At 38.1% G+C, this 12,326-nt stretch overlaps 1 protein-coding gene across 3 annotated transcripts in view; it reads right to left on the reverse strand.

Moving 5' to 3' along the window:
- Positions 1–9,292, reverse strand: part of CAPN7 (calpain 7) — a 41,862-nt gene extending 32,570 nt beyond the window's left edge. Inside the window, exons 1-4 of one of the 3 annotated variants that reach the window (XM_045791726.2) lie at positions 8,925–9,292; positions 6,122–6,230; positions 1,474–1,631; positions 545–612 (exon numbers count right to left, since the gene is read on the reverse strand). In XM_045791726.2, coding sequence (XP_045647682.1) covers positions 545–612; positions 1,474–1,631; positions 6,122–6,230; positions 8,925–9,026 — 437 coding nt within the window. In that variant the 5' untranslated portion in view covers positions 9,027–9,292. Of the gene's footprint in view, positions 1–544; positions 613–1,473; positions 1,632–6,121; positions 6,231–8,682; positions 8,854–8,924 lie in introns of those variants that run through there. The other 2 variants (XM_045791724.2, XM_045791725.2) reach the window with 2 other exon arrangements.
- Between the last annotated feature and the right edge of the window lie 3,034 nt (positions 9,293–12,326).

Here is a 12,326-nt window from a genome sequence, read left to right on the forward strand (position 1 = left end):
GAAATGGTTAAGAGCTTTGGGAAAGAATATTAGAATAGAGTAAGCAGGCGGAAAGTACTGGAGGAGATTCCATTTTAAATAAAATGGTCAGGGCAGGCTTTATTGAAAAATTGACATTTGAGCGAAGAGTTGAAGGAGCTACACACGCTGTATAATTTGGGGTATGTGAATGGTTGTAGGCCAGCTCATTCTCAATTTCTCTACCTTAATAGTAGCTCTGGAAGGCTCTCTGGAAGTTTTCCCCAGAAATCTGGTATTACACAACAGAAGGAAGTCTTCCACTTCAAACATCATAATCATTGTTTTACACATAGCAAAAACTAAATAAAACAGGTCTTGGCTGATCTGTTATTTCTTGAGTTTAAAGTAGGGAACTAGAGAGGAATAAATTCAGCTGGAGGAAGAAGGTAGACTTGCTCTAGATCTCAGCTTAAAGATGGAGGCTTGTTACTATGAACTCCAACATATTTAGAGAAATCTGTCAAATTTAAGTAACATAGTACACTGCTATCCATGGATAAGAACTTGAGTGACCAAAACTCACCTATCTAGTGCCTGTCGAGCCAACTGTTTCAGTTTATTTTGCAGAGTTTTATCAGCAGTTTCATAAGACTTAAGAAAAAGAGAGACAGACATTCTGAAGCATAATTTTTTTCTTCGCTTGATCCATATTTCTAAGCAAAAAACTTATAATGCAATATAGTTCTTCAAATAATGAAAGAATAAAGATGACAATTTGTTCTCATCCTTAAATATTTAAAATAGTATTGAAAACTAGTCACTGAGGTAAACCTGAAGAGCACTTCATGTGGTAAATGAACCACAACTGTAAGAACATGCTGCCATGGAAAGCTGAGCAGCACAAAACTGAGGAGACCAGCACTTACCTCCAGAAATCAGGCACGATAGTTTCTCTGAACAAAAAGGCAATCCTCTGGCAATACTGAGAACACCGCTCTCAATCATTTCACCTCACGGTCCTGTCAAATGCACTGCTCTTATGCACTAGATGCCCCTTAAACCTAGCTCTTCCAACCAGGGTCCTCGGGAAGAGTAAAAGCCACTCAGCATATAGATTTTACACTACAAATTAATAAAGCTCTCCCAAACCACTACCTTGTTTTTAAATGTAAGAATTTTTTTTTAAAAAGGGGGAGGTTTATTCTAAATTCATAGATTTGTGATGAATTCTTCCTGCAGTAAGTTAATTTTAGGTATATGGGTTGAAACAGGTTAAAAAAATACTATCTATAATTTAAAAAACTACTGCCTGATGCCTCAATTTTCTGTCAATTTTTTAACAAGAGGTTAAAATCCATCATTAATTTTCTATTCATCTTTGAATAAAGTAACTTAATTATATTTATAATGATATAGTAATTATTTTTCTTTAAGGAACTGTTAAGTAAAATTCACTAGTAAGAGAAATTTCTTAGCATAATTCCACCAAATATAACTAGTAGCTATACATACGGTTTTCAGACAGAGATCTACGGCTTCAGTATACAATTCTATAGCATCTTCAACATTCCCTTTTTCATCTTCATCAAAAGCTTGAGTAACAAGGAAATGAGCACGTTCTAAGTCCAACTGATGTTTTGATTTCAAGGGATCAGCACTCTTTGACTGAACTAGGATAGGAAGAAAGCCATATAGATGAAATATTACCTATATATGTATTTAGATATCCAGGAAACAACACACCATTTTAATACATTTAAGACACTCTTTATAAAAACTTTACAGGGGCGCCTGGGTGGCGCTGTCATTAAGCGTCTGCCTTCGGCTCAGGGCATGATCCCGGCATTCTGGGATCGAGCCCCACATCAGGCTTCTCCGCTAGGAGCCTGCTTCTTCCTCTCCCACTCCCCCTGCTTGTGTTCCCTCTCTCGCTGGCTGTCTCTCTCTGTCAAATAAATAAAATCTTAAAAAAAAAAAAAAAAAACACAAAACTACAATTTTTCAATTTAAAAACTTAGCAAGGTCAAAAAATAATCCGTAAAAAATGACTCTTTCAATATGAATTTTAAGGCCTAAAAAAAAGTCCCCACTTACTATTCAAAAAAAATTTCCCCCTGAATTTCTCTTACCAGCATTTTCTTCCTTTAAAAAATATAACACCAGTCCTCCTCCTTACATACCTCTGGCCCCACTCCCAAAAACAAAACAAAAAAACTTAAAAAATGCAAGCCTAAAGAAACTTCATTATGTTTTAAGGTGATTAAAAACATTTTTTTCAGTACAGACAATTGTGTGATACAGTACCTGATGATAAAGTTCCTGCTGCTTCCTATTCATCTGAGTCCAGATTAAATAACCATGTATTTTTACTGTTCTTTGAAATAAGTATTTAATATAAAAGTATATATCAACAAGAGACCTGTATCAAAAATATACAAAGATCTCTTACAACTAAATAAAAAGACAACTCCAATTTTGAAAATGAGTGTGGTGAGTAATCATGTTAATTTGTGTCAACTTTACTGGGTCCCCAGATACTTGGCTAGACATGATTTCTAAGCATGTCTAAGAGAGTGATTCTGAATGAAATTAACCTGTGAATTGGTAGTAAAAGCAGACTGTCCTCCCTGATGTGGGTGGGCATCACCTAATCCACGAGGGACTGAATAAAACAAAAAGGCAGAGGAAGGGAGAATTTGCCCTCTCTGCCAGACTGCCTTTTTTTTTGAGGGGGGGGGGTCTTTTCCTGCCCTTGGGACTGGGTCTTACACCATCAACTCCCCTGCTTCTCAGGCCTTTGGACTTGGACTAAATAAACTATACCACTGGCTTTCTTGGGTCGTTCCTGCTTGCAGACTGCAAAGTGTGGGACTTCTCAGCCTCCATAATGAGGTTCCATTATGAGCCAATTCCTTATACAAAATCTCTTTATATGTATCCTACTGGTTCTTTTCTCTGGAGAACCCTGACTTACATAACGGGCAAAGGGTCTATATAACCATTTTTCCAAAGAAGATATTCAAATGGCCACCTGGCCCATGAGAAGATGCTCAACAACATTAGCCAGCAGGGAAATGCATATCAAAACCCAAGATGCCACCTTTACACCTACTTGGGTGCCTAAAATTACAAAAGACAGAAAATAACAAATGTTGATAAGGATGTAAAGGAAATGAAACCCTCATATACTGCTGATGGAAATGTAAAATGGTATTGCCACTTTGGAAAACAGTTCAGCAGTTCCTTAAAAAATCAGACATAAAGCTACCATATGACCCAGCAATTTCACTCCTGGGCATGCATCAAAGAGAACTAAAAACACATATACAAACATTCAAAACAGTATTATTCAGAACAGCCAAAAGGTGGAAACAAGACAATGTCCATCAACGGATGAATGGATAAACAACATATGGTATACTGGTACAATGGCATTATTATTCAGCCATAAAAAAGAATGAAGTATTGATACATACTACAACATGGATAAATCTTGAAAATATTATGCTAAATGAAAAAAGCCAAACACCAAAGGCCAAGTATTAGATGTTCTATTTACGTGAAATGTCCAGAATAGACAACTCCAGGGAGATAGAAAATAGGTTAGTGGTTGTTAGAGGATAGGGAGTGGGAGGAATGGGGAATGAATGCTAAGAGATTTCTTTCGGGGCAACAAAAATGTTCTAAAATTAGATAGTGGTGATGGCAGCACAACTCTGGAAATATACTAAAAACCACTGAATTGTATACCTCCAAAAGGTGAATTTTATGGTACATGAATTATATCTCAATAAAGCTGTTATTTAAAAAAAAAAAAAAGCTTTACATTTTGTCTCTTCAAGGTATGGTGGTGATCTTTTAGAATTTTAACTCTCAGTTAACACTCTGAAGTATGTGCTAATCCCATATACAAAACAAAGACATGAAAGCTCAAAAACATTATAATATCTAGCCTAGGGTTTCTCAGCATCATACTACTGACATGTTCAGCTGGATAATTCTTTGCTGTAGACTGACCTGTGCACTGAAGGATTTTTAGCAAGATCCCTGACCTCTACTGAACTGGATGCCATAGTATACTCTCGACTTCTCCCTAATCCAAAAACCAAAAATCTTCTGAGGTACAAAACTGTTCCCAGTTGAGAATGACTGATCTAGCCTAAAGTTTTGTGGCTACAAGCTACAATTTAGATCTTTTAATTCTAAGTGTTGAGCTCTTTATACTACACTGGTGAATTTCAAACCGTGTTACCCTTCCCCACCCAGAAATCAACTTAACACTCAAGAGTTTCCTATCAGCAAAGTTTGTTTTAAACATTGTCTGAAATGCTAATTAAAGAAACCATTTATTTCTCCACAGATTACACTCCACAGGTTGAACATAACGGGTCAAAAAGCTGGCAATACAATTAAGGTATCCTATGCTTTAAAAATCTTTTTTGAACTTTATTTCTGTTTCATTGACAAGTCTTTATTCCTTAAGAGATTAGAGCTGTGACATTCTGTGCCTAAATATCACCTTTATAAATATCTTATTTATAAATCTATTTGGCTGGGGAAATGGAGTTACTTTGAATTACGTGGTATTTTTGATACCTGAATCAATATAACTTTCTATCAGTTAAGGCCCTGCTACATAGGCAGTTCACTTTTCAGTATGTCCAATTTCTGGGCATTGTCTTAAACTCAACTACCTCATCCTTAAGGGTATTGTTCTAACAAGAAATCCAATGATGGAATCTACTTTTTCCTAATGATGTGCTTATAACTGCTCTTATCTACTTAGAATGAGTGGTGGAAAGTAGCACAAAGTCCATCAGGCAATGCTGAATAAAGTCCTCTAAGCTGCTTGTGGTTTTACTATACAGCTGCAGAAAAAAAGGGTTAAAAAAAAAACTCTTAGTGAGAAAAATGCGTTTCTAAAACAAAATGTCAGTAGGTGACCATTTTCTTTTCTACCCATGTCAATAGCAGATTTTGACAGCAGCCACATACCTCTAACAAAACTGTGATCACTAAGCCTGTGTACTTGTTTCATGGCATTTGCCATGCTGTTTACAAAAATAAATACAAGTTGTTCCAGGTCTCTACTTACATGTTGCTTTCCAAGATATGGTTTAAAAAGAGTTTAGCTAAGGTCTTGAGGTTGAGGATACAGACATAGAAGAGACCATGAACATACTTGCTCAAGTCATTGACACTAAAGGGAAGTAAAGATGGCACTTGAACAATGTGGGGGTTTAGGGGCACTGACAGAAATCTGCATATAACTTTTGACTCCCCCAAAACTTAACTAATAGCCTACTGTTGACTGGAAGCCTTACCAATGACGTAAGTTGATTAACAAATATTTTGCATGTGTGTTAGATACTACATTCTTGTGATAAAGTAGGCTAAACAAAAGAAAATATTAAGAAAATCATAAAGAAGAAAAAGTCCATTAACAGTACTGTAAAAAATCTGCACGTAGGGGCACCTGGGTGGCCCAGTTGGTTAAGCGTCTGCCTTTGGCTCACATCATGATTCCGGGGTCCTGGGATGGAGCCTGACGAAGATGGGCTCCCTGCTCAACAGGGAGTCTCCTTGTCCTTGTCCTTCTCCCTCTGCCTCTCCGCCCCCTTGTGTTCTCTCCCTCTCTCTCAAATAAATAATAAATAAAATCTTTTTTAAAAAATCTGCATATAAGTGGGCCTGCACAGCTCAAATCCCTGTTGTTTAAGGGTCAATTGTAGTCATTTAATCTTAGTATCAGGAGACAGCATGTGACAGATATTTAAAAAATAGACTTTAACAGGGTCCTAACCTAGACTCTGACAATGATACAGTTTGAATGTATATAATTCACTCTCACTGTACCCCTGAGAAATTAGGAGATTGGACTATACTATTTGTAAGGTTCCTATTCACAAATCTATCACTTATTTCCATACTATGACTTTAAAAGACATGATTACCAAAAAAGGAATGAGCAGCAAGAGTGAAGATCAAGATCCAAAGATGAAAAAGGAAAAGGAAAGAGAAACACAAGGGACTAATATAACACTGTATGTCAACTATATTTCAATAATACAAATTAAAAAAAAAAGAGAAACATAGGGGGAAAGAATGTGATGAGAGAAAAGAAAAAAAAAAACGGTAAGCTTAGTAGTACTTTACTAACCTGCTGAATGCAAAGCCTGAACTCTTTCCAGATACTCATTTATTTTTTCTTGAATATGTTCTAGGCTTGATCCTGCCATCTCAGCATAAATTAAGGCTTGTGCAGCTTCCTTAAAAAAAAAAGAAGAAAAATCAAAGGAATCTAATAGATGAATTATGATTTGAATTTTCTCTACCACTAACTCACTATTGCTGTCTATAAATGACAAAATAAGAATGTCTTTAGGACAGTACCAAGTGGGTTATAGAACCCTCCAATACCTTTTCTTCAGTTCTCAATACTCTCAATTTTCTCATACTGTTGAAAATTTACAAACTCAAATACAAGAGATTATAAACATTTTCTTAGAATAGCTTTAGCTTCCATGTTTTTTGCTTTCCTTTTTCTTTATGCAATAGGTCAGACTTAAAATCACATGAAATATGATTGAAAATATGAATTGAGCCTGAAAAGCATAACAGGTATATAATAACAATACTCATTACTATTGGTTAATAATAATAATAATCAATAATCAATTGGTTAATGATAAATAAAATTAAATGTCAAAGGAAGAATATAACAAATAATAAAGGTTAGGGTGCCTGGCTGGCTCTGAACGCGACTCTTGATCTCAAGTCTGAGCTCCATGCTGAGTGCAGAGATTACTTAAAAATAAAATTAAAAAAAAATCATAAAGGTTAAATATCTCACAGTGGAAAGAAAATATCTTTCTACATAGAAAATATTGCCAAAGTGTGACACATTTTAAAGCAGATGTCAGTTGTATGAAATCAACTTATTTTAATTAAGAAAACCTGGATTCATCATCCAGTTTTTCTAATACTCCCACAGCCAGTTATGCTGTGCTAGTGAGGAAGAGCCTCACTCTCCCCATCACCATTCCAGGATAACACAGCGAGAAGGACCACAGAGAAATTTCTCCAAAGTAACAACACCTTTTCAGCAATAACCTAAGCATGTGCACTTCAGAGAGGCTGATGCCTGTGTGGATCCAAAGAAGCCAGCCATCTATTGAACATCTAACTTTTTTGAATCCAGTTGTTGGAGCAGGAGTTGTTTCACTGAACTTAACAAAATCAGTAAAAAGAGTCTGGTTTTGATCCAAATGAAAATTCACTGAAAGGCTGTGTAGGAAAAATGATATTCTCAGATGCTGCAACTCAGACTCTATTTCACGGAAGGAAAATATAACTTTACATGTAAACATTAAATATTTTCTTATGTACTATTATTATCTAAATACTGATAGTATATATATATATATTTCACACCTCCAACTACCTTGCATGTAAATACTGACATTCAAATAATTATCTTGCTTAAAAGAAATAGAGCCAACTAAAAAATTGCTGATATCAATTTTATTTTACTCATTTAATTTATATTTGAAAATGACAATTAAGAAATCCCTCATAGAACAGTAATGAAGACAGAAAATGCTAAAGATCTGGTAAAGTTTATATACACAGTTCCTAGAAGCACAACCACTTTTCTCAAGGATAAAAATTCTTCTAATGGCATGCATGCAATCTCACAGCAAACAAGAGGCCCTGCGTAGCATTTTCTTTTGCTTTACACGAAGCTATTTTATGTGGCACTACTTTAACCTATGAATATTTGTCAGTTATTTCACAAAACTCAAACACACAGAATTTTACTTTTAAAGAAATACTGCCTTCACGAAAATTTCCTCAAAAAGTGCAAAAGAAATGATTCTGAAACACACCAAAAGTCTCTAAATATAGATTATAAAATAAAGGCAATAAAATAATCTGAGGAAAAACAAATCATATATTACTGATAGCATATACGTTTATGTAAAAATTACTATTCCGCTACTATCAAAGCTTGACATTCTTTAAAAAAAAGGAGGGGGGACAATATGAGGATACAGCTACCTCCACACGAAGCGGAGGACATAGTCACAGCTGGAGGGATGTATTTGCAAATCCGCAGGGCTGGAGAGCACAGTGGACCGTGGATGATCATATTCTTTAATAATTCTGCCCCCAGTAACTTAGCCAAAAAAAAAAAAAAAGAAAAAAAAAGAAAAAGCCAAGAAATGTGTAAAGCATAAGTTATAAAGATATTAACCGCACCATTACTTACGATGCTGAAAAATCAGAATGAACCTAAATGCCCATTAGTTTGTAAATAAATTATGGTACATTCACATAATGGAATACTACGCATCTGTCGTTAATAAAATTATATTAAACAAGCAACTGTAATGAGTTTTTAAAAGCTCAAATACAAAGAACAGGTTAAAAATAGTTTACACGGTACAATCCAAGTTTGTCTTACGTATAGAGAAGTTGAATCACTATGTCGTTCCCTCGAAACTACACTCAAATTTTTTCAAAGCTGCGTATGTAAATACGCGTAGAAAAGCAAGTACAGATATATTAAATGCCAAGATAAGAGACTTGTTATTCTCTTATAAAACCTTATTTTCTTCAACGAACGTGCATTATTTTAGTGCGTATCAGAGACCACTTCCAACTAGCCATAAATCAGAGCCAAGTGACAGCGAGAATTAGCTACTTAACTACCCATACCTAACTACTGCTGCCATAAGTAGCTCAGCGGTGGACATTTGCCATTCAAGACTGTAACCGGAGAAGTGGTGACTCCCAAGCCGCGACCAAATCTCCCCACCTTGGCAGAAGCCAGGTCGCCTCTCCCCTGAAAAGGACAGCAGCAGAACAGGAAGAGGGAAAAGCAAAGCCCAGAAGGCATGGCCGCCGCCGCACCTGGACCCGCCCCCGGCCTCTCCTGGTGCAGCAGTCCTCGGCCCTACCTTGTAGTAAAACACCGCCTCGGAGTAGCGACCTTCCTGGTCGCGCTGCACCGCCAGCCGGGCGAACTGCACTGCGTCCCGCTCCAGCGCCGTGGCGTCCATGACGCCGAGGCCCCGCACGAGCCCAGGGAAGGAGGGAAGCCCTGACGCACGAAGGCTCTTTGCGGACCACCGCACCGCCGGGAGGCGGACCCGAGAACGCCGCGAAAACAGCAGCAAAGTTTATTTTCGGTGGCTGAGGGAAGCCACCGGGCCTTCCCGGCCAGGGTCCGGGGCAACGCCGCGCCTCCTCAGCGCCGCTGGGGCTCCCGGCCTGTGGGGCCACCCCACATCCCGGCAACCGCATTCCCCCGCCCCGCCCACCGGCTCCACTGCGCAGTCGCAACCTCATCCTCGGAAGTTTCTCCGGAGATCGGGCGGCTAAGGCCGGGTTCGTGGGAGTACGTGTGTGATGGGCGGGGCCTGGCCAGCTGGGAGCCGGCGCGCACGTGATCGCCATGGCTCCCGGGATTGGGTAGGCAAAAGCAGAGTCAAGTCCGGGCCGCCGACCTCTCCCGGGTTTGCGCGAATGTGGCAATGCCAACCGGGGGCTGTTGCTCACAACGCTTGGTGGAGGCGGCGCATGCGCCTTATGGAGCCGTTTTCTCTGCTGTGTGTAAAGGGGAAGTATAAAGGGCCAGGGAGTAACAGTTTCCATCTGGGCTGACTTTTTAAAAACTAGGAACGTAAAATAAGGACATAGGATTCTTTTAAGATACCCTTTAATAACATTTATTTTCCACAAAGTCGATCGTATACACCCCGCCCCGCAGTGTATGATATTGCTTTAATTGTCAACAAACAAGGTAATACATCTTCACTTGTACTTATCCTTTGGTCAACTTAATGCTATTGTAATTAACCACTTAATTAGGTGATTATTTGATTAATATCTTTTCCCCTTAAAACTCTGAATTCAGGAATAATAAAAATGAATTAGTAATAGGCACCACAATATGGCTGAAAGTCAAAATTGAATCATGATTATTCAAAGCAGAGAGAGTACATACTGCATAATTCTGTTTATAAGAAACACAAAGACAAATCTAATTTATAGTGTTAGAAATCAGATCAAAGGTTGGGAAGGGATACAGGGAAACTTTTGGGATAATAGAAATGTTTTATGTCTTGGTGATGATGCCAAAATATATACATTTGTGGAAATCCATTAAACTCTACGTTTTATCTTTTTAATTTTTATTTTTATGAAATTTTAAAAGATTTTTTTTTTATTTGAGAGAGAGAACCGTGAAGGGGAGGAAGGGGGGTAGAGAGAGGGGAGTGGGAAGAATCTCAAGCGGACTCCCTGCTGAGCTGGGAGCCAGAGCTTCTTCTCACGCACCCCCCATCCCCCCACCCTCCTCACCCTTGCCCAGATCTTGACCCCAGCAGAAAGCAAGAGTCAGTGGTCCAACTGACCAGCCTCCCAGGTGCCCCTAAACTCTACCTTTTAAATGTGTGATTTAATTTTTTTCTTTTTTTTTCTTTTCTTTTTTTTTAAGATTTTATTTATTCAACAGAGAGAGAGAGACAGCCAGCGAGAGAGGGAACACAAGCAGGGGGAGTGGGAGAGGAAGAAGCAGGCTCCTAGCAGAGGAGCCTGATGTGGGGCTCGATCCCATCACGCCGGGATCACGCCCTGAGCCGAAGGCAGACGCTTAACCGCTGTGCCACCCAGGCGCCCCGTGATTTAATTTTTTTCTTAATGGTAACTTAAAAAAATTTGTTTTAGTCATGGTCTGCATTTAACTGGGAGTCTCAGTTCTTAGTTTCTTTAACCCTTCACATTTAGTGAAATTAATAACAACTATCTGAGCTGTTGTAAAACAAACAAGCAAACAAACAAACAAGAATTGGACTTTGTGCCTGGTACAAAGACAGTTCTCATCGTTAGCCATGACAGTTTCATAACTGAAGCAGGAATGGTTTCTGTCTTTACCAGTTTTATGCTAGCATTAAACACAAGCGTTGGTCCAGAGCAGGTGTTCAGTATTTTAAAACGAAGGAGGGAACTCCCCTACTAAATATATTCAATGTGCCTGCCCCCATCTCCATTCTGAAGAATGAGATACAAATTCCTTAGTACAGATTAGAAGGTCCATCGGAACAATAAGCTCAGGCCATATTCCCAAGGCATTTACAGTCACTGTCTCCCACAAACTGACCACAAGCTAGCGCAGACAAATGCAGTTTTACTCGTAAGAGGATTTCTGTGTCTAATGTTCTTCCTTTCATTACAGCTTATAGAATTCCTAGTCCATTTTGAAGGAAGCTTTTTCTATCCCTCTTAGGTAGTTGTGATCACTTCCTGCACTTATTCATTTATTGCCTATACATTTAATCCTATCTTTATTCATTTATTCAGTGAACACTAGACACCTACTTAGTGCCCGGCACAGGGCAACATATTGAAGACACAAAGGCAAGAGAGTGAGATAAGGCAGGGTGAAAGTAAGTTGAAGCTTCAAAATAATCTGCAGTCTCAACAAAATGGAGTTTTATGGAGTTTTCTAATGCGTGAACACAGTAAATGTCTTCACGTGTTCCAGTCTTCTTTATCTCGGCAGTGTTGTATAGTGCACAGATCTTGCACATCGTTGAATACATTTATCCCTAATCATTTCATATTTTTATGCTATTCTAAATTCCATTGTCTAGTTACAACTGTTTTTGGTAATATATAGGAATAAAGGTGATATTTATATATTGACCTTGTATTGGGTGATCACGAATTCAAAAAACTTTGTTTTTATTATTTTTTTATTTTTAAATTTTAATTCAATTAATTAACATATAACATATTATTGATGTCAGAGGTACAGGTCTGTGATTCATCAGTCTTATTTACTATGCAATGCTCATTAAATCACATTTCCGCCTTAATGTCCATCACCAAATTACCCATCCCCCCTTCCCTCTCCCCTCCAGCAATCCTTAGTTTGTTTCCTATGATTAAGAGTCTCTTATGGTTTGTCTCCCTTTCTGGTTTTGTCTTGTTTTATTTTTTCCCCTCTTCCCCTATGATCCTTTGTTTTGTTTCTTAAACTCCACATATCAGTGAGATCATATGATAATTATCTTTCTCAGATTGACTAATTTCACTTAGCATTATACCCTCTAGTTCCATCCATGTTGTTGCAAATGGCAAGATTTCTTTTGTTGATGGCTGAGTAATATTCCATTATATATATCTCACCACATTTCTTTATCCATTCGTCTGTCGGGGACATCTGGGCTCTTTCCATAGTTTGGCTATCGTGGACATTGCTGCTATGAACCCTGGGGTGCAGGTGCCCCTTCGGATCACTATGTTTGTGTCCTTTCAGTAAATACTTAGTACTGCAATTGCTGGGTCATAGGGTA

Source organism: Ursus americanus, chromosome 20 (assembly GCF_024610735.1).
Source record: "Ursus americanus isolate L20-20 chromosome 20, mUrsAme1.1.p, whole genome shotgun sequence".
Lineage (NCBI taxonomy): Eukaryota > Metazoa > Chordata > Mammalia > Carnivora > Ursidae > Ursus > Ursus americanus.